General features: G+C 41.5%; 1 protein-coding gene across 11 annotated transcripts in view; it reads right to left on the bottom strand.

The window, feature by feature from the left end:
- Tle1 (TLE family member 1, transcriptional corepressor) overlaps nt 1-22,333 on the bottom strand; it is an 86,326-nt gene extending 63,993 nt beyond the window's left edge. For 9 of the 11 annotated variants that reach the window (XM_055591483.1, XM_055591511.1, XM_055591520.1 and 6 more), the window contains exons 1-4: nt 22,259-22,333; nt 21,555-21,655; nt 20,148-20,211; nt 20,005-20,049 (exon numbers count right to left, since the gene is read on the bottom strand). In XM_055591483.1, the coding sequence (XP_055447458.1) occupies nt 20,005-20,049; nt 20,148-20,211; nt 21,555-21,655; nt 22,259-22,282 (234 nt within the window). In that variant the 5' untranslated portion in view covers nt 22,283-22,333. Of the gene's footprint in view, nt 1-6,893; nt 6,986-17,529; nt 17,573-20,004; nt 20,050-20,147; nt 20,212-21,554; nt 21,656-22,258 lie in introns of those variants that run through there. The other 2 variants (XM_055591599.1, XM_055591581.1) reach the window with 2 other exon arrangements.
- Between the last annotated feature and the right edge of the window lie 1,051 nt (nt 22,334-23,384).

The following is a 23,384-nucleotide window of genomic DNA, read 5'->3' as shown; positions in this document are numbered from 1 at the left end:
GCAGTACAAAGCTGATTCTCCCTGTAATGCTAAATTCAATGTCCAACGTACTTCAGATAAACTATCAGGAAATGCAGTATAGTAATACTTTGTTTACTGTATTAGGATAACAGCCACAGATGTCAGCTGAGTGTGGTGCCACATGCCTGTAATCCCAGTACCTGGGAGCCATTTTCCTTTTTTTTTTTTTTTAACTTTTGGGTTTTTTTGAGGTGGGGTCTATATTACCAGACTAGCCTCAAACTCAGAAAAAGCCAACTGCCTCCACCTCCTAATGCATCAACAATTCAGTATGTAGGAATTTGGGTCTTAGATGAAAAGCGAAACACACTTCAGGATGCAAAAAGTCCTGGCTCTGATCCCTAAGACTAACAAAACAACAACAATGATGCAGAGGTGCATGCATACTTGTAAGAAGTAAAACCAAGAGGTACCTTGAAGCCCAGCAATGGATGAAAATTAGAAATGCTCTGCAGGGCTTTTAAACTGAAGTGTGCACATGACAATTTCACGATTCTGATTCCTAAAAGCTCAGCATTCTCTTACTCATACTCCTCACACTTTTGCAATTACAAGGACTAAAGAGCCCACTCTCCGGGGGGGGGGGGGGGCTCATATACTTCCCCACTACACCCAAAGTTAATGCATAATGAATGCTGTTTGAAGCTCAAAGCAGCATAAGGACTGTGCAAGAGTAATTGCCCTTGGGTCTCAAGGCAGTCTTGTGGCACTCTGCCCAAAGTCAGTTTATGGAGGAGAAACTCCACCAGGAGTAAATTATAAAGTTGAAGGATCCTAAAAAGTAGTGTTCACACTGGAGGCTGCCAAAGTGATAACTTTTTTTTCTTCTCTTTTATGTTGATTTCCCTGAAACAATCTTGAGGCCTAGAGAAAAACAATAAATGAAGTGTTGGTAAGATTTTAAATAAGATGGGCCATTTGGAACTTGTTATTATAATATATGTATATATACATACATACATATATATATATATAGAGAGAGAGAGAGAGAAAGAGAGAGAGAGAGGGATAGTAGAGAGAAGAGAGAGAGACTAAGGATGACAAATTGCTTTTGTAGCATACATAAAGCCCTGAATGCAATCCCAAGCACCCCATAAAACAAAGTGTTGGGGCACATGACTGTAAATCCCAACACTGGTGAGCTGAGGCAGGAGGATGAGGAGTTCAAAGTCTTCCACAGCTCCAGAGTAAAGCTGAGTAGAACCTGGGTCTCTGAAAAAAAAAAAAAATAAATAAATAAACTTTTTATTAAAATCTAATTTGAGTATTCAGAAAAACTAGACTAAGTACATATCATTGAGGACAGTAAACTAATACAGTAGTAATTTTGGGTTTTGTTTTGGGCAGTACTGGGAACTGACACTAGGGCCTAACACACGGTAGACAAGTGCTCGAACACTGAACTACACATTTGCGTTCCCAGTAGTTGGTCTTGAAAAAGAGATGGACAGTTCATCAAAAGCAGAAAATTATCAAAATCCCAGAACAAAGCTCTCCATAGCTAAAAGTTTATCCTAAGGCAACAGTTCAAATTGAAAAGCATTCCACATTAAAAAAACAAAAAAAAAATTCACTGCAGAGCTGGTTCAAAGCACAAGAAAGGAAAAAGCAGATAAAGATGTGGTAGTAGTTCTACATATTACAACCATTTCACATTTCAAAAAACCTAACATTTACCTCCTGACAAATCAGCTGTCTAATACATGTCAACCCACAGGAATGTAAATCATATTTATGATGATTCTAAAATGGCCACATACATTCACTAGATGGGAGTGGGGAGGAAGAGAAGCCTTAGGGTAGTGTGTGCACATCTGTGTACATATGTGTACGCAGGTCCTATAAGCTGATACCTCAAAGAAAAAATGTATGTATGATAAGAGTATTTATGACTCCCTCATCATCAGTCTTTCTAAACACTTCTCTTACTTTTTTGTTTCAATTTATAATTTAAGGAAGGTAAGAGCTGTCAACTGTACAATCCAAACAGCAGCTATGTTATTTGTATACCTGTCTCTCTATCTATCTTCAAAGTACAAATGTAAGCATCTACACTTAAAGAAAATGATTTATTAACACAGTAAAGGAACATTAGAAACCCCCAAAAGCTCATAAACTCAAGTATTGTTTAAAAAATAATAAAACTGGGTAGACACACAATCCACACAGTCCTTGTCACCCCTTAGTTAATAATGGCATCACAAGAAGTAGGTCATGTGACCTATAATGACAAGGACACTGTGCTCTTGCTGCTCTGACAGAAAGGCTTTACATGCCAGAACAGGCATTTTATAAGCAACTCCAACTACAAACTGTAAATCTTAGGCAAGCAAGCTATAGACAATATCTTTACCACTAAGAACATTATAGTAATATCTGTCAATCTTACCCACCTGCGGAGCACAATCTATTAAAGGCATTTCTAGTTCCTGGAGGCAACTAACTCTGACATATCTAAAGTTAGTGCAGGTTATATATATACAAACTGGCCCCAGAATGGATATACATAGCTAGCACTATAAACCTACCCAGTGTTCCTTACCCCTTTGCAGGAAAGAACTACCTTCAGGGTTGACAGAATGCTCATGAAACGGTAAGGTATCCAAAATTCTAATACACTGGAGTACACTTCTGCTTAAAATACACTCAATGTCAGTAAAATCACATCTTGGAAAAATCTAAATTAAAACAATGTGAGATTGATTTGTCTTGCTTCCAGTGATGGAATCCAGGGCTCGGAACATGTCAGGCACATGCTGTACCCCTAAACAACAGCCCTGGCATATGGGTTACCTTCAAACTGAGGTGACCAGTGGTGTCTAATGAGGCTGTCCAGAGTAGCTCTCTTAACTCCAGTGATTCTGTCAGAGATCTGGACCTGGAAGCTTGCCATTCTTTCTCAAGGTTCCCAGGCGGTTCTGTAGTTGTGGGGACTCAGAATAACAACAATGGGCTCTAACACTATCTACCACTTAATGGCACAGCATCTGCTGCTTAGCTCCCAGCCTGACCCTGGGGCATATCTCTCAATTTCAAACCAATTCCTCTTGGAAATGCACTCAAAGATTAAAATAACTAGCCTAAGGTCAAAACAATCTGTAACATATCCAGAACTTTCTCCAAAGTCTTGCTATGGAAGCATACAGTTCCAAGAAATAAGACAAAAACAAGAACACAAACCCAGGGCCCAGGATCACAACCCTCTCCTGTAAGATGTCAGGTTCTATTCAGATACTTCTCCAGCCACCCACCACTGACTACATTTTTGAAACTTGTAACAAAAACAAAACAAAGAGCAACAAAGGATACAAAGCTTTTGGGGGGTCAGCTACGCAGAAGTTATCACAGTTACTGCAGATAATAACGTTTATGTTCCCTCTCCCTGTCACTTGGGAGCCCTTACACTTGCTAAACCTGAGCCTTTCCAACTGGGCGGAGGCACTAACTCTCTTTTACTGCTCATCTTTATACCTGGCCTCTCTGAAAATAAGGAGGGGTTAAGAGAAGGGAAGAAAGGAAAAAAAAGAGATGTGGGGGGGGGGGAGTGCGGAAGGCTGCCTAGGTGGAGACAACAACATTAATTGCTCCCATTCTCTGGCTGTGGAGGTAGAATGCAGAAAACTCTGCCATCTTTTCTCTTAGGCAGCTCTCAGCAGACCAGTGCAAGTGGCCTTAATTGTTTACGTTCTTAATACAGAGCCTCTTGAATGCATTCATTTTTAATAGCAGGCTTGAGTGTGGGGCTCATCAAAGAATGACAAAGCAATTCTATTCACTGGGTCTCCTTCCTACAATGATGGTCTTTTGATTTATTTGCAAATGACAAGCTTGTCAGGCCCCACTTGAGGGCTGCCCTAATTTTTTCCCCAAAGAATTCAGTTGCATTTTCTGGGAGGAGTTTTGAGCCTGTGATGTATTTGTGTAAGCTCCCTCCCTGCCTTGAGTTTCTTCTAATTAATGATTTAAATGTTTTGACCCAACTGTTGCCAAGCAGAACATTTGGGCTTTAATTTGTCACTTTGGTTAAGCTGCATCTTTGACAAAATCATCACAACTGTTTAGGCTTCTAACTGGCTCATTTCTACTATTCAGAAACCCTTGTTACAGAGTTCACAAAGGGCCTGTTCACAGGAAATCATATTGACTTGCTACAGAATGGAAAAACAGCTTCTCGTGCCCTCAAAGCAAAACACCTTCTGGGACTACAGAGGCTTCCAAGACAAATTCTAGTGTTCTGGGCTGGAAAGAGCAAATCTCTCCATAGCCACCTCGGAATAAGCCGAGCCTTTAACTCGGCTCACAGATCCTGCTGCTCACTTTGACAGCACAAGAAAAACTAGGTATTTCATAAACAGCAAGATCAGAAAGAGGAAAAGCCAGTGATGACATAACATCATCGTCATCGTAATCGTCATTTCTACAAGATTAGAATCACAGTCACACAACCAAAACATGATCTACCTGAGCCTATTGAGATAGGACACAAGAAAGTCTGGTTGAAAAGCAGAAGTGACTTTCACAAGATGGGGACACTGTAATGAAATAAACAACATTCCCTTTACTACAGCTATTACTGAGGCCCATGTCACTTTTATTTGGTAGGTGCTGACCTCCAGCCAGCTCTAACCTCTGTTTTGTACTGTCCATTGTGACCCAGCAAAGGCTCCTTGCCCCTAAGGTTTACATCTTGGCCATCACTGAGTAAGCAGTTTTGCATGTGTGTTTTCTTCTTCTTTTTTCTTTTTCATTTGCTTTGACATTTTTATTTTTTATTTTTATTAATTACATTTTATTCACTATGTATCCCACCTGTAGCCCTCTCTCTCATCCCCTCCCAATCCCACCCTCCCTCTTCTCCACTCATGTCCCTCCCCCAGTCCACTGATAGGGGCTGCCTTTCCATCTGATCCTAGTCTATCAGGTCTCATCAGGAGTGGCTGCATTGTCTTCTTCTGTGGCCTAGTAAGGCTGCACCCGCCTGAGGGGGAGGTTATCAAAGAGCAGGCCACTGAGTTCATGTCAGCGACAGTCCCTATTCCCATTACTAGGGAACCCACTTGGAAACTGAGCTGCCATGAATCTGGACACGGGTCTTTTCTCAGATTTTTACTCCAACCAAGGATCATTCATGGAGATAACCTAGAACCCCTGTACAGATGTAGCCCATGACTGTGTGTTTTCTTAACACACTGAAATCTTAAATAGTGGATGCAACTGTGAGCAAGCAGTTTCCTAACTTTATAAGCATGCTATATACAGTTACATTACCTGTACACACATGGTAGTACTTCCTGCTCCCAAAAGGCATCTCAGAAAAAGCTGCTACTCCGACAACTACACAAGACCCAGACCATGGACAACCATGGCCTAGCAGAATGGCTTTGCATGTGACATGTATTTTCTTAGTTTATTTTAGTTGAAAAGACAGAGCCCCTGAGCTGCCTTCCCAATTCCTAGGCGGAACTATCAGCCAGAAATTGCCCCTTAGGAAGGCAGGCAGCGGTCCTGGTTTCCCAGGTAGGCATGTTTAAATCTCTTCTCCATCAATATCAGGAAACAGGCAAAGATCCCTAGCAGACAGAATTATAGGGAGGGAGCAAAGGAGTTACTTCATGCTAGTACCAGGGTCTAAGGACTAGTATTAGCTATACCTTGTCAGTACAAGGGCAGTGGAATGTGCTACAAGTTGGGATCCACTATGAACAGACAACAGTCAAAGTAATTTTTAAAAATTCTCAAAAACATTTTAGAACAAATGTTAAACACTAAAAATTTTCAAAGCACAATCCCCAGAAAAGCTTCACTCTTAAGAAGGTGGTCTGCAGAATGACTTGGGTGTACAAACCTACTGGATAATAATGCAGCTTTGCTTGAGGGAGGTAATCAGGAATTATACCTTAACTACAAATTAAATTACTGCTTTACTGAAATATAACCTACAGAGAAATCTAATCTGAAGAAAAATTATACTTCTTTGAGGTAACAACAGCCCACCTACTTTCTAAAGAAAAATTGTATAGAGGAGACAGCATTCGTGGCTACACAGATTAACTAAAACATATATAAGAATAAGTATTCTAAAGGAAAGACAGTCTCCAAAAGCACAACCATGCCCATTTGTTATTATGCAACATGGTTTTATGTCATCCTTGTAAGGTTCACACAAGTACAACATGAATGGAACACAACCCAGGGTCACAGAAATGAGAGAAATTTACATAAGGGACAGACTCAAGTAAGTTACTTTAAAAGCAGACAAATCAATTCAGGTGAATGTTTTTAGAAAACATCCCAGATATCCTCTCACTAACTTTGCAGGTTCCAGGACATGCCAGCTCTCATTTCCCAGAGCGTCAGAAACCAAAATTAACCCATGTATTCTCTTACACTGGTCTGCACATGTGTGGTTCCCACAGGGCTAGGCTAACTCAATAATGTTTCTCTCATTCCGCAGAACAGAATAGACTTCCTGCCATTCTGACTGTGAAACACAGTAATTCACCAGGGAATAAAGGTCAATATTGCACTTTTGGTCATTACTGAATCATTTGAGATGATCTGTGGTTAGGATGAAAGGAAAATCGAAGGCTGTGAGAATGAAGCAAATGGCTCAACCTCAGACCAGTTTTCATCTCCATCTACCTAACAGGCATATGGGTAAAAGGCCCACATGTCAACATGCTTCAGGGCATTGGGTTGCTTTCAAATCCAAAACACAAGCCAGGAACCAGTTAAACAATGTAGAAATAAGGGGAATAAACCTCAGGCCAATGCTTACTCAGGTTTTAGGTCACCAGATGAAGTTAGGAACAGTTTTCCAGTCTGCAAGTGACACCACAAAGTAGAAAATTTTAGCAAATACAAAAAAATACCTTCAGTGCAGGAGTCTATGCCAAAATCTCCTCCATTGTGCATGCAGACATAAGCATGCTCTCATCTCCACCCACACTGAGAAGCAGCCACAGGTTTTCTACTGCATCTGCAAACACACAAAGCAGAGCAGAGAAGAGCAGCTCTGAAAACTCACATGGCTGCTAAATCAATCTTTTCTTAAAATGTCCAATTTAAGACACTTTGTCTTTAAGGCATTTAAATCCTTAAATATAAAACATCTTGGGAATCTAGGGCCTATTTATCATTTAAACCATAGAATAAATGTTCATGGAGCTTGATTTTATATCAATATTTTCCTTCACTGGTTTAAACTGGGCTACTTTTTAAAGATAATGTATCATATATAAATTTAGGCCCCCACAGTTTATCAATGTCAAACAACATCGTGTCAGACTAAGATTCAATTCAGGTAAGTGCTACTGCCAAATTTTCTTGTTCCCAGACGGGCTTTAAGATTATTTATTGCTTAAAATTTAATTTGTTCCAACTCATGTCTCCATGACAACGTTGGCTAACCCTGCAAATCATTTGAGTAATTGGATATCTTATCTTTCTATTGCTCTCAAATCGAATGATTCTGCTAGAATTGTAACAGCCAATCAAATTTACAGTCCTCCTGAGTAATAGACTTGGAAAAGGAGCCACATTCATCTCCTCTGTACAGCCATATTAATCAGTATGGGACAAACAGCAGAATCTGATCTTCCAACTGTACTCCAGATTATAAACAGTGTCAATACCAATATTCTCACAAGGCAAAGTCTACTCAAAAAGCTCTTCCCTGTCCTTCCTTTAATTTGAGAGCGACAATTGATACTCCATACAAACTCATGAGCAATGTCAATCTCAGCAGTGAAGAAAACTGAAAAGAGTAATCCCAGAAGCTGATGAGAAAACTAACTTATTTTAAAGTACGTTTTAGATATTGAACCTGTGCTACATATGGCCAAAGCGATACTGAAAAGTATTATTTTTAAAACACTGCCAGTAAACTCGGGCTTTTCAGGTATTTGAGTCAAGTTCTTTGTAAATCAGTTGTCAACAAATAGAAATAAATACAAATAGACAAATTTTAACAACCAGCAGTAACACTTTAGGTGCCCTCAGAGAAAGAACAGTCAAAATGTCCTTTATTTACTTTAACACTACCCCAACACCCAAGTCAATAAGAAATAGGTTTCTTACTAAGTTCAGTTCCCCTCTTGAATTTAACAGTACAATTTTGGCCTCGGGTCAACTAAAAAGTAGGGACGTTGGATATACTTAAGTGGGCCAATTCCACTCTTCTCTACAGATCTGAAGACACTGGCTCCAAGGGAGTTCATAGCCCAGAAACATAAGAAAGTCACCATGCTTATAAATAGGAAGGCTCTGGAACCTCACCAACTGACATGTCAAAGCAGCTGTCAACAACCGGTGCTTGTACACAGACGAGGCAGCTAAGGTACTTCTCAGCTCCTGAGACTAGTCTTGACTGTGCTATGCTTTCTTCATCCTAAGGACTTGGGCCAGAGATAAGTTTTTCTGAGTACTGAACACCTCAACTTCCAGCATGTCACCCAGAAGCAGTGGCCCATTTCTGCAGTGCCAGCTACATGGTAAACTGAGGCAAGAGGCTAATGAACCTTAGGAATTCATTACTAATATGGGCAATAACAGAGCAAGGCCCCATCTCAAAATAAAGACAATAAACATCCACAGCCACTCTCAAAGGCCTTACTTTTCTCTGTCCTGAGAGTTTTTGCTATTTTTTATTTTACTTCTGCAAATAGGAAACAGCTGTCAAGTCAGCAAACATCTCAAGACCAGTAATAGATACAGAAAAGTAATTACACAAGTCCTCTACACAGCACTTTACACATTGTATAGCAAAAACAAAACCACATGAAGATAGTACCCCCTACACAAATGCACAATTGTACACAATCACATACATCCATTTTTCAAGGCTTGTTACTTTCTCTCACGACATAACTTAATCTAGTAGCTCTACAAACAAACCCTTTTATCTTCAGGACAATTTCTTCAACTTCAGGGTTAGTTTTGTTATATTAAAAAGAAAATAATCTAAAACACACCTACACAGCTCTTCTGCCATTTACTCTGTTGAAACTATAAAAACGAACTGTCTTATTTATTATTATTTATTATTATTATTTATTATTATTTATTATTCACCCCATTTATGGAAAAAGGAAAAAAAAAACAACCCACTTTATTTTCTCTGGTAGTTATATTAACTGCTTGAGACACATTGCCAGCTGACCTATATTCGTCATTTTAATTATTTTATATTTCTTAAATGGTAGAGTCTGCCAATAGGGACTGTATTATTTATTGTAGGGGCTATAGTTTTGGTTTTCAAATTTTCCTTTTGAACATAAAGACAAATGCCTATGATCTAAAGAAGAAAACAATAATAAGAAAAATATTTTCTAATTATATTGAGAAAAATGAAGTGAATTCAGACAGAGAGAAAAGAACTCTGGGATTGAAAAACAGAAACAAGATGGAGCAAGATCTGCAAGGTCAAGAGTATGAATGCATCTTAAAAGGGCTGCTGACAGATTTGATAGCCGCTCTAATTCCACGACTCCCAAATAACTGTTGGGGCGCTGCTTTGGCCACTCCCTAATTTTACTTGTCTGTATTCCTATTTACATCACTGAAAGCAATGCAATTAATATCTATCCACAAAGAAGTTCGGGAAACTGAGGGAGTTGATAGGAAGTTCTTGCAGAGTAATTCCCAAGAATTAATTCCCCTGGCTAAAAGACTCAATAGTCACCCTAATACCGCCCACTCCATAATAATGAAACAAAAAAACCTTTGGTAACCAAACACTAAGGACAACTATCTGGAACTGGGCATGGTGGCTTACTCCAGTAAATTATGTCTGGGAAGGACATAGGGCAACCTCAAATTCAATTAGCCCAGCTACAATGGTAACACTCATCTCAGGGAAAAAAAAAATTAAATTAAAGAAGATGAGAAAAACTACTGTGAATGATGCCACATGGCTATAATCCCAATCATTGTATACTGGAAATAGGGGATCAGGAGTTCAACTCCAACTTTCACAGTGAATTGGAGGCTACTAGCACTCTATATGCCAAACAATAGCAAAACAAACAACAACAACAAAAAAACAAACAAACAAACAACAAAAACAACTAAGTGGAGCAAGCACCTTAACTAAAGGCTACATGTGGACAGGATGTTTTTCTTCCATCCCCATGGCCCATCCTTTTCCATTTTGGACTAAGATGCATGTCAGTGTTAACACACCCTTTCCTAAGCCCAAAGCAACCTTTTTATTGTCACTCATTAATCCATAGAAGCCTTTCAAATGGCATAAAGTCAGCTGCATTTTGTTCTTCAAATTAATTTCCTCCTCAGACATCAAGTAAATGTTCCTGCACAGAGAAAGAACAGCCCTTCCCTTCTAATTCAAAAATCCATACTGCCATTGCCCTTGCAAACTGCTAAACAAGCAGTATCGGCAAATCACTTGTGTGCTGTAATATATTTACTGCAAATCCCAATGGTTTACCTCCCTGATGCAGTTTCTCCTGTGTCTGAGCATGTCAATAGACCACTGGACACCACAGTTCTAAGTAGCTCTGACTCACTACTTGCTCAAAGCATCAGAGGGTACTGGGAAGGAACAAAAGCCTGACTCCTGAAGAGCCAACCTGAGGTCTGGAGACCTAAGCTTTAGGCAGACCACTGTGCTCCCCTATACATGGAGTCTCAGAAGTTGTGGCCCCTGACACTTCACACTCTTTTACTACAACTGAAATGCCCCACCAGGGCACTTTCTATATGCACATGAATTTCAAAATTAGCTTCCTTTTGCAAAAGCATTTCCTGTCCCTGGTTTCTAATAATAAGACAATTTCTTCCTACCAAACACTGTGGGCAGATTTCCAGGTGTCTCAAAGTATCGTTAAAAGGCCAAGAGCAAAGTGGCTGGAGGCCTGGTGAGGCAGTCTTATATTTCCTTTGGGTTAGGGTATCAGTAGGGATGGGGTGAAGAAAGTGGCCATGTGCATGTAGAATGTGGAGAGGAGACCAGATTGATATTGGGTGTTTTCATTAATCATTCTTCATTCTATATTTTAGACAAAGTCTTACAGTGAACCTAGAACTCACTGGCTGAGCTAAAAACTCTTAGTCTACCTGTCTCTCCACCCTCTACCCAACTAATTGCCTCTAACTGGTGTTCCCCTCCCCCAATGTTAGGGCTATAGAGGCACAGCAGGGAACTGTGGTTGGTGCTGGAGTCAGGGTTCTTATGCTTACACAGTAAGTGTTTCATTCTCCCCAACTGAACATTTCCAACTAAGTATAAATCTATGCTTTTGGGAAGAGTTGAAGAAAAGCACTATGTTAATCAGTAATTCACACATGCCAAAAGCACAAGGATAAGTTTAGTTGAAAAAAGGAAGAATCCATTAAGACTTGGGGAGGGACATGGGAGAGGATGAGGGAAGGGGCTACAGCCAGGATACAAAGAGAATAAACTGTAATTTATAAAAATATAAATATTTTTTAAAAAGATTGTTAAAAAAGAAAGATAGAATTCCTAAGATACACATCAAGACTCCTCCCTCACATTAAGTCTGACTAGCATTGGCCAAAATAAAGCCCCTGTCATCTGCCAAGCCCACTGGACTCTAGATCCAGTCTTTCTTCAAACAGGTAATACAAGCTCTTAGGAGAGGAAGCAAGTAGGTCAGGAGTTCAAAGATATCATTGGCAAAATAATTAACTTTAAGCCAGCCTTGGCTAGCTAGGTAAGGCCATGTGCACTTCCAACCATCTCCTCCCTTCCCCCACCACACACACACACACACACACACACACACACACACACACACACACCCCAAACCACCACCACCACCACCACCACCACTACCAACAATAACAACACAACAACGGGGCAAGTAGCATAAGTTCATGAGTTTTCACTGTATGTTTCTCTCTCCTTTTCTTTTTAGTTGTGAATCTAGCCTTTAACTGCTAAGCCATCTCTCCAGCCCTTTCTCTCCTTCTCTGAATATTTAGATTTACATAATAAAATGTTCAAGGACACAAAAACTTGGAAATTTTTAAAAAAGGTAAAATACTGTATATAATCATGATAAGACTATAACTGAATTTAATCAACAGTTCTACTTGCCTGTCCATAAATGACAAGCAACGGTTCACCCAATTCACTATGAATTCCAGGCTTCAACAATAGCAAGTTATTTTGTCCTTTTTGAAGCCCAAATCTAAATATATTACTGTAATTAACCTCCTCATTAAGAAGCCTCAGTTGAAAACCAGTAATGGTAGCATAAACCTATAAATAATCTCAGCACTCAAAGTAGAGGCAACTACATGGTGAGTTTGCCTCCAGCCTAGAACACATGAGAGCCTGTCTAAAGAAAATGGGGAGGGTGGAGAGATACTCAGAAGTTAAAAGTCCTTGAAAAGACCTGAGTTCATCAACCATACACACGTAAATATGAATAAAAATAAAACAAATCTTAAAAAGAAAAAGCCTCCTGAAACCTGGATGCCTTCGGAATATTTAAACTATAAATTACCTGTAAGAAGAAAAGGAGGCAGGCATAACACATCTTTAAATCCACAGGCAGGAGGATCTCAGAGTTTAAAGCCAGCCTGCTCTGCACAGCAAGTTCTAGGGCAAACTGAGATACATTACAAGAGCCTTTCTAAAACAAGTTTAAAGCAATAAAAATAAACATTATCAGTACTCAACTGAACACATTTCATTTTAAAATTTAGCATAAGAACAATTGTTGATATTCTTTATTCAGGACTTTAATCTGAATAAAGTTCAACAGATCTGAATTGTTGGTTCTACTTTTTGTATCTGGATATTAAAATGGTCACAATTCGTTGGTTTTCTTTTGTTGTTTCGGTAAAGAACTTCTCACCAAATTTCAGAGAATGAGGATCCAAAATGGTTGCAAAGACCATGGAACATGGGATTATACTAACCACATTGTGACATATAGCTCAACTCCTGAGAATGTAGATAACCAAGCTAGCAGCAGAATGTAGAGAATAATGAACAAGACATAAGAAAAAAACACCAGTTTTAAATAAGTGGGTGACAACAGGTTGTGGGCTAATTCTCAGAAGGCACTGAGATAAAAAGATCTAGAAAGAAGCTGAGAGAGGCCATGTGAGGTTTGAGAAAAAGCCCAGAACTATTAGCAAAAAGAGAACCATTTGGCTGGAATAAAAGAACTGCAGGACAGAAAATAAAAGAAGTACAGAAAGGAACAATAATGGAGAAAATACTCAGAGGCAGACATAGAAAGTGATGAGTGACAAGCAGAATGGGGAACAGAAATATAAAGATACCCACTCCCAAGCCCCAAGCTCATGAAGCATTCAAAGGGCCTATAGCTAACAGGCCTGAAAAGCAATTCTCTGACATAGCTAGTGTGTGTTTACCCAGGGACACACTGGGAAAGCCGACAAAATAAACTCATACATTAGCACTTTCAGTTTCATGCCTATATTTAAAATGTCCAATTCATTGTAAATGTATACAATATATTCCTACAGTAGTATAGTACACAGATTGAAAAGAGATAAAATGACTCCAGTGGTTTGTGCTCAAACTTCCTGGTGAGCAAGATGTACAGAACACCAGTCTAAATACTCTGGCTGGAGTATGTATGCTAAAACAAATCCAGTCAAATATTACTGCATATACTCCAGCAAGTTAACAGAACAGCATGACCATATCCCACATTAGCATGAGTTTGTCTCACCTCCTCTAAAGAACGATGAGAACCTAGTGCCATCTGTTAGTTATACTGCTCCTCGGTGGAGCTGATGTTTCCAGTTTTTCTATTTGGAAGATGAAAATTTCATTGATAAAAAAGTCAGATTTGTTTCTTTTTCTCTATTTTTTTCCCTCTATCAAAAATGTCCAGTATCCCATATTTGTCAAAAATGGCAAAATAACATATAACACTTACACTAAACTTAAGAAAACCATGCAGACATGGTGGGGCACACCTATGATCCCAGGACTCTGGGAGACAGACAGGTGGATCTCTCTGAGTTACAGGCCAGCCTGGTCTATAAAGAGAGTCCAGGACAACCAAGACTACACAGAGAAACCCTGTCTCAAAAAAAGAAAAGGAAAAGAAACGAAAAGAAAGCCATTATTATACCTAGTATGAAAGTCTGAATGTGAAGGAAGTCAATGCTAATTCTCATATTGACTTTGTGGTTGCTTCACAGTAGATCAAAAGAATGAAACAGCAATTCAAAATTTAAATGATAAAAACTGAAGTAACTATTATATCATAGGTTACTTGATAAACCGTACTTATAATTTAAAAGGACATTATAAATGGTTGAAAAACTACAATATTATGAAGGTATGATTTTGTATAGTTTTATATAGTACCGCATATAAAATGCAGTAAAAAGTTTTGTAAAAAGTATATGAACACTCTGTCAAACCATACCACAGAATAAAACAGAATATTTATCTCCTACTTATATACCCACCTACCCCTAGCCTCCCAACACACATACCACAGCACTCTTTAAAATACCAAGTTGGGCTGGGTATGTAAAGCACTTGCCTACCATGTGAGATAGCCTGACTTCCATCTGGGTGATGTCTGGGGGTGAGGAGTGGGGGGTGAGGTGTTTCCTACGTCAGGTAATTCTACTAGAGAATTCTTAATGCTATCATGAGGGCTACTTTGAAGGAATCAACATTCAATTTTGTCAAAAAGACAAAGGTGGGTATTTAAAACAGAATTTAAAAAGCATGATAGCTGGATAGGGTCTCCAATCCCAACACTGGGCAGAATAGAGCAGAAGAAGGTAAGTTCAAGGCCAGCCTGGGATACTCTCTCAAAATAAAATCAGTAAGCACTGGAGATGTTGACTGAGTCAAAGTCTCTTGGAATGCCTCTTCTGTTTCCTCTTATTTAATCCTCTTCCAGAAACCACAAGTGGGAAAGAACAAAGACTCAACTGTACAGAAATGTAAAGTAGTCCATGAACCAGTAAGTAAATCCGTCTTTAAATACCACTCAAGGTGATTTATTTGCTGGACAAAGGATTTTCTGTTTGTGGTTCTTAATAACCACTATTTAGTAGGACACCTTAAGTGCTCTGGTGAAGAACTCCCCTCAGTCTGTACACAGAGTGCTGGATCTGTAAGTGTGCACTGTTGTGGCTCATACACTGGGTAACAGACTTTAATTCATTCTCACTTTCAATTTATAAAGACATAAACTAGGGTTTGGGAACTTGTTCATGAGATGCCCAGTCCCTAATTATGTGACTTCTAAGTATCCAAAGCAAAGCCACAGATCTCAGGGACTCTTACAGGCAATACAGTCAAGGGGGAGTAGTGACTATGGCACTAAGAGCTACCAAGGTACTTGCATTTGTCTGAGGCCAGCCTGAATATGTAGAGATCCTGTCTAAAGTACAGCAGCAGCAGACACTGCTCTTGCAGAAGACCATCCCCAGTTCCCAGCACCCACACAGGGTGGATCACAACTGTCTATAACTCCAGCTCCAGGGATTCCAACTTCTTCTGACCTCCTCCTGAACCTAAACTACTATCTACACACCTCCTCCCACCATGGAAACCCCCAACATACACATAACTGAATATAAATCTTTTTTTAACTACCAATTATCACTTTTTTTCTGGTGCCTCCTTAAATTTCTAGCTAGATACTAGTAGAAAGTAGACAAAGGGCCCGGGGAAGAAAACGTTAGGTAGTAAGAAATTAGACTTGTTTGCTCATTTAACAGATATATAGATAAATAGATAAGTAAATAAATAAATAAATAATCCAGCAAGCTAATCTTGCACTTCAGACTCAAGGAGCTAAAATATAGCATCTTTATCTCATAGAACTTATGCTTGTAAAGCACAAGCCTGGCTCATGAAAACAAAGTTAGCGGCCACTCCAATATTGGTGACAGCTATCCTATTTATACTACAAGGTGATCAAAACCTGGTAGAGCTAAAAAACAAAACAAAACAAAAAAAACTGGTAGAGCCTAATTCTAGGTGTTGCCCTCTGACTAGTCATTCCTGAGGCCTGCTCTTCTAGCGGGAGGGGGAAGCGAAGGAAGAGGGTCATTCAGGATTGTAGGGTGGTGGCAGCTCAGTTGTAGATCAAATGTCTGACTTGTATGGTGGTCTTGGGTTCCATCCTAAAATAAGATCTTGGGGCCAGTAAGATGGCTAAAGGTGTCCCACACATGCAAAGCACACTCGCGCACACACACACACATATACACACAGGCAAAATAAACGTGATATTTTAAAACTCTCAAAGCACGTAAAGGTGTCTCAAAGATGAGTGTATTCAAGGGACAAATGCACACACACAGGCAAAATAAATAATATGTGATGTTTTAAAACTCTCAAAACAAGAAACTGCAGACAAACAACACACCACTAATAATTAGAATGTACGGGGGCACACATCCTATAATCCCAGCACTTGGATCAAGAATCAAAGCCATTCCTTAGCAACAGAATCAAAGTAGAAAAAGGGTAAATTTTACAGAAAAATAGGTAATGCCTCACCTAAGAAAGGAGTCCCTACCAGTTCCACCTAAATACTTCACAAGCATGCATACACCAAGGAATAATTTGTTTCCTAGTAAAAATTAAAAGTACACAGCAAAATTGTGAATGGTAGTTTCACTCCAAAATTCACTCAATCTGAGATACTGTGTGATGTAGGTCAGGACACAAGTCCAAAAGTGATTCTGCAACTGGTTTCCTGCTTCTGCAGGCAGTCTGAAGGGGACCAGAAGTAGGTCTGAATTAAGAACATCAGCTTCCATGATGCTGAGCCCTGATCTCCAGGTGCTGAGCATGTGTCAAGATAGAGCAAGGTACCTAGCCAGCTACTTCTCAACGTGTCAGATAGGAGGCAGACTACCACTGAAAATGGTACAATCAAAGGTAAGGAATACCACTTATAGCCACATCCAACTTTTCTTTAAGAGGTGGTCTGACTATGCATTTCTGGCTAACCTCAGACTTAAAATCCCACTGCCTTACTGCCAAGCTCATACTGTAGGTATTTGCCACCATACCAGGCTTGTATCCTTGTCCCTATTCCCATACAGAAAAGATACAGTATGTTATACAACATATCTTGTTCCCCAAAATATTAAGGGACACAGAACACAACAACAAAAAAAATTATAGTTCAGACATAGGGGATTAGCTCTTGAACCCAGACTCACAACAGCTTGTTTTTTTGTTGTTGTTTTCTTTTTCACAACGTAATTTCCAACACTTTGGTGTTCACAGAATTGCCCTGCTTGCTCACAAATGGGTCCCACCTCTCTGCTGATGAGAAATAGAATTTACCACCTACACAGAAAGAGACAGACATCAGTGGCCTATTAAAAAAGCACCAAGGGAAAAAAAAAAAAAAATTCTCAATAAGCTGTCTTTTCTGTAACCAGCCACAGAATGGAGGAAAGAAAGTCATGGGAAGATTTTATCAGGAAGTGTTGACACAACATAAACATGGACTGTGGGCGCCACACCAAGTACAGAAACCACAATTATACCACTCGTGATTTGGATGCACTTCCACTTTAAAACTTCCAGACAGAAAAGTCAGCGGTGAGATCTTGATGACAAAGCTGTTGAAAGCTAGGAAGAGAGAACAGGAACCATACTAGAGACAAACCTTAACAGCATTCAAGTGCTCTCTGGGCAAAATTTCCCCACTGCTACCCTTTTTCCAGTTCTACCCTTTCTTCAGTAACAAAGATGTTGTCAGAAATGACAATTTTTTGTGTCCCCTGATGATGCCTTGCTAGCATTTGGTTATAAGCCATAAAGCAGGAATAATTTCAGCCTGTCAAGAGTCTCACTAATGCCCAGTTTCCCCCTAGAGAGAATTCCTGTCAAATCTAATGAGAGCTCCAAAGGCCCTCTCTACAATATAATGAGCACTTAGGCCATGCTGGTGATCAGGCAGCAAAAAGCATCAATTTGAGCCTGGCTACACCCTGGGGGCCAGACGTCACTAGTTTTAATAAGAATTATGATCACCAGCAGTACCAAATGCCTCCTCAAAACTTACTATTAACATGTGACATTCAGAAAGATGCTTTTCAAATGTATGACCACTTTAAACTAAATTATAGCATGACTTTGCACACCACTCTAGTGAAGGAGCTGTCAGCATTTACACTATAAACTAAATTTCAGGGGGCTTACTCTTTCTATGAAGAATATGGTGCCCCTAACTTCCCAATTGTTTCAAATTATACACAGTAGATTATTAATGCATATTGCCATACAAAGAGACAATAAATACTCACAAATGCCCAAGACAGAACAGTACAAAACCCAAGAGAAAACTTTTTGTTCACACCGGGGGTGTCTGACAGATCCTCCTGGCTCCTCATTCCTTCTCTCTACATAGTAAATAAAAAGCCACCAGAACCCACAACTACGCCCTTCCTTCTGCTTCCCCAGTAAGAACAACACAAGCATATCATAGGACCTGCTGCTCCATTGCACAGGAGTCCGTGGGGTCATTAAATCCTTCCAGTTTATGTGCTTAAGAAAAAGCCCTACACCCAGAATACTTAATGGAAAAGAGAAAATGCCCTACAGAGTAACTTAAAAGATGCAAATTAGAACTCCTACACCGAGTTTATTTACATACTTAATTTAAATGCCCACAGACCAAAGATATTCTAGCTCACTGTCATTGGCTTAAAACCTCAACATAGCACTAGCCATAGAAACACAGAAAAACAACCCAACATAAAGAACTTAGCAATCAGTAAAGCAAACATTTATGAAAGGCTCATTACATTACTAATGATAGACTATGAACTCAGAACTCAGAAAGCATGTATCTGAGAACAGATCTAATGTCCACAATTATAAAATCTATGATGAATTAAAAATCAAAGAGTGCACAGTTACAAAAGCAGAATTCAACTCTGAAACGGACTTGCTTAATAAAAATCGTTGAATATAAGGAAGATCTGAAGGCTGAACTAATCAATTTCTCCACCATGCCCCAGCTGGTCACATGTTCTTTAATTTAATGAAACAAGGATCTGAGATGAAACTGCACATATACATCAAGTAAGAACTGTATTGTTGCACTTTGAAACGTGTCCAACTGTGCAACTTCATCTGATCATAATTTTTAAGAGGTAATCGATTTCTAAAAGACTTATTGTACCAGCATTTTGATAAAGTGAGTGAATGTCAGCATATCTCCAGAACACTTGCACCCTGCCATTAATGCTTTCTTTGGCAGACAATGACTACTCAATTGAGGGTCCTTTGGGCTGAGCAATCATTTAGCTTTTCTTCTCTTATGAGGTCCTTAGTGTCTTGTTCCAGCTCAATACTCTTTTTATACACCATTATAGTAGCCATAAGTGTGAATTTTATGGGAACTTGCAAACTCAGTCATTGCTAAGGCTTTCCAGTCACTAATCTTTACATGCTTTTAAAACCACTAGGACTGAAACACCTTCCAACATGTTCATTGGCCGTAAAAGGACATTATTTTATCACCTCAAAATCTGCATCAACTGAGAAATTTTTCACAAACATGTTTGCTAATGAGCCACTAATCCTGAGTGTTACTTTATGGAACCCCAAAGCATAAGAGTACTCTAAAGTCATATGCTTTATTAAATCTGATAATAAACTCCCAAGTACCCCTCACTTTCTACATTTTACCCAAACATATAAAAATATTAACTTTTCTAAACTCCAATAGCCACAAGATATCTGAGATCTTTAAAGTATAAGTCTATCCATGTGGAAAAGTAGACTGAGCTCAGTTTCTGTCTGCTGGTAAACACTCCCAAAGCACCTAACCTAGTCTTGTAACCATGAAGAAGCAATCCGGGCTGCAGAGTGCTAACACCAACTCAAAGAAGGGCAGAAAAATAGCCCTTGAACACCCACCCCTAATAATAAGTAACTGAGGACAAGGCCAGTAAGTATGGAAGAAGCCTATAAACTGATTTCTCAGCTTTAAAGATTTAGCTAAAACTTACCTGTTTATGCATTTCAATGTTTAATCCATATGACATTTCATAATACTGTAAAGAGAAGAACCAAGCATGTCATTAACTCACATTTTGTAGTAAGGACACACACTATTATGTAAAAAGAAAAAGGACCTATCTTTGATACCTACCATCACATAGTGCCTCTGCATTTCTGTCTTTTCACTTGCCAACTTCTCACACTCCAATTTAAGACTACAAAAACAAAACAGGCAGCTTAAGGTAAACATTATGTCACTTGTTTTAACATCTGCCTCACATATTTGCACTTCACGCAAAAACAATTTAGAAAAGTCCTAACCTAAGAAAACATCCTAAAAGCTGTCTTTTGTATTAAATGCAACAAAGGTGAATACTGGGAATGTCCCTGGAATATCCACCAACTACTGTTCTTTTTGTTCTTGGGACACATGTCATGCTGAGGCCAAGAACTGAAAATATCAAAACAGATTCCTCATCTATCCTCTACTTCCCTTCTCTTGAGGGCACCAAAGTCTGTCCTAAATACAACCTCCATTCTCCAGCCCAGGCAGTGTTTAGGTTTGAAAAACTTTACTGGTAGAGTTATGCCTTATAATGACTAGTGCCTTTCAAAACCTTTGGTTTTGAATCCCGGCCAAAATGTGGCAAGCAGCTACAGCAACAAAGTGGGTTGAAGTTTGTCACTGTTCAGTAAACAGTGTGTGCAAGTATGCCTCAAGTTCTGGAGATATGAAAAAAGTAGATAAAAGGTCAAAAATCAGAAAGTCCCGACAAAATAAGAAAAGAAAACCAAGCCTTCAGTTGGTCCTTTTTCTCAAGCATGACAAGAGTAAAATTCTCCTTGAAGAATTAGCTACAATGAATCAAAACCTCAGAGTAGCAAAATAAGTAGCCTGAAATATTCTCTATAGATGGAGGTTTTAGCAAAAATTTCCACTAATAAATCCATAGAAGCACGTTATCAGTACATAAAGAACCCAGAATCTAGGTGAGTATAAATGTAATTCTACTACTTTGGGCCTATCCAAACATCCCAGAGTGTGGCACATGCACATTATCTACACCCTACCGCCTAATCGCTCCTGATGGGCACAGCTAATCATATAGGGCCTTCCCTAATGGACTTTGTCTCAGACAACCCATTTTCTAGTATGGCAAACAGTGATTTCAACCTGGCTTTGCTTTCCTGAACGCACACTCCAGTGCTGAGCCATTGATTGAACCCATGTTTCAGTTCAGCCTGTTGCAAAATAAATAAACGAGGAGCAAATATTGACGGTTCTCATGCAACTCCAAAATACACGAAAAGGGACTCCTTGGAACAGCCACAAATGTGCAAAGGGGAAACAATGGGAGGAGGAGGGGACGACAACAGAAGGGGCGGCCCAGGAAGAGCCAAGAAAGGGGGGGGGGTAACATGAATGACAGGGCTTAACTGTAACTCCACACGCCACCGCCTGGACACAAGCACTAAGTACAGCAGCCCTAGCAGCCTGGCCGTATATGGGACCCCCACCCACCCAAGTGACCACCACCCGGGGCAGGTTGACACCCACCTGTGATACTGTGCCTGGAGAAACTGGAATTCCTCTTTAATCCGGTCCAGGGACTCCGGAATAGTAAACTTAAAGGGCTGGCCTGCAGCCTGGTGCGGCGTCTGCAGGTGACCAGCAAGGGGGACCAAGGGAGGAGATATGAGGGTGAGGGCGAAAGCAGAAAAGTCAGAGAAGGAAGACGCATAAACAAAAATAATAATAATAATAATAAAATAAAGTTAGAAGTGGTAGATAACGGAGCCCCAAACTAGAACCCTCAGTTCACTTTAGAGAAGGAGAAAGCGGATCTTCCCGGGGCCCTAATTTCTCAGGGAGCTCAAAAGCAAATCTGCCTCCAATGTGGACAGTACGTGCCCGGCGTTCTGGGGTCACCCGGCCTAGAGGAGGATAAAAAGGCCCAGGCCAGAGCTTCGCTGTCCAGGCCGCCCCTCCCCAACCGGTAAGATAAAGACCCCGGAAACCGGAGGAGAAAAGCGACTCACTCTCGGCCCCCAGTTCCGGAGTGACCCGGCCTCACTGACTAAACGTAAACAGGCTAGAAGATGGGCAAAACAAGGATCACTCCGGTCTCGGGAACAGGGGGACATGACTGTGCGACGCCCGTCTGCCCGTCTAGACATCCAGTAAGAGGGAGCCGGGCAGGGGGAAGTGGGGCTTCGTGGGCTCCCGCGTGGGACAAGCTCCCACCCGCGCCGGCGACTCACTGGGTGCCGGCTCTGCGGGAACATCGCTCTGGCAGCAGCCACGGCTCTGTTCCGGGACAGCTCTATCCTCCGCGCCACTTCCAACTTGAATCCCGCCAAGGAACGCGAAGCAGCGCAGCAGGCCGGCGCGCGGAGCGCTCGGGATGCAAGGCCAGGGCGCTCGGAGTGCGGCCCCCGCCCTTAGGGCCACATTGCGGGGCACCTCGGCCCCGCGCCTGCGAGTCTGCGCAGCGGGGGCGCCCGGTCCTACCGTGGCCTTCCACCCGGTGGCCCCGGCCGCACTTCCTTCTGCGGCTCACGAGTGCAAGCGGGCCGTGAGTCTCCTCTCCGCGGCCGTGCAGGTGGCGCCTTAGCTAAAAACCCACGTAGAGAGCCAGCGGCCAGCGCCGCGTCTCGGGTCCTGAGGTCACCAGCTCCCACGACGGGGAGCTCCGGGTCACCGGCGGCTCGGCGACCGGCTTTGCAGGATCTCCAGCGCAGCACGGAGCTGCGGAGCGGAAGCGGGATCCGTGTAGGGTCGCGCCAGCATGCGCCCTCCCTCTGGTCCGCGACTAGTGCTAACCCTGCAGCCCCTCGGCCACCCGCCGCGCTTCTAGCCCGCTCATCAAGCCGCCCGGTGCTCCGTGGTTCCAGCGCTCCCTGCGCTCGCTGTCCCCTCCCCGGCTCTCGGCGAACCAGTTCCAGCCGCCGCAAAGTTCTCCCACGACCCGGAGTCAAACGTCCACGCGACGAAGAGCGCGCTGCCACTCGGCCTTCCTCCCCGGCCGGCCACGTCGTAGGTGAATCCCGGCTCCTGCCCCGGGACGTGGGGTCTCCACCGCTGCTCCTGCCGCCGCCCGCGCCTCTCGCGCCGCTTACATTAACACGCGGTTTCACACTAGCTAGCAAACCTGCGCCCCGCCCGAGCCGTACGGCGGGGGCTGCAAGCATCCAGGCGGCCGCGGACCTGGGCGGAGCCGCGGCCGCTTGGCCAACCGCGTGCGCCGCACCAACGTGGGGCGCTGACGCGTGCCGGCAACAACCGGTGTTGGCCTTCGCTCCGCCCGCCTCGCGCGGTTGGGTCCGCCTGTCTCTCCGCCCACCCGCCTGCGCCCCTCCTCCGCCAGCAAGTCCAGCGCGCTCTGAG

The sequence above is a fragment of the Psammomys obesus genome, unplaced genomic scaffold, assembly GCF_907164565.1.
Source record: "Psammomys obesus unplaced genomic scaffold, mPsaObe1.curated_primary_1811, whole genome shotgun sequence".
Taxonomy (NCBI): domain Eukaryota; kingdom Metazoa; phylum Chordata; class Mammalia; order Rodentia; family Muridae; genus Psammomys; species Psammomys obesus.
The sequence above is the reverse complement of the archived record's forward strand: the minus strand, read 5'-3'. Positions and strand labels throughout refer to the sequence as shown.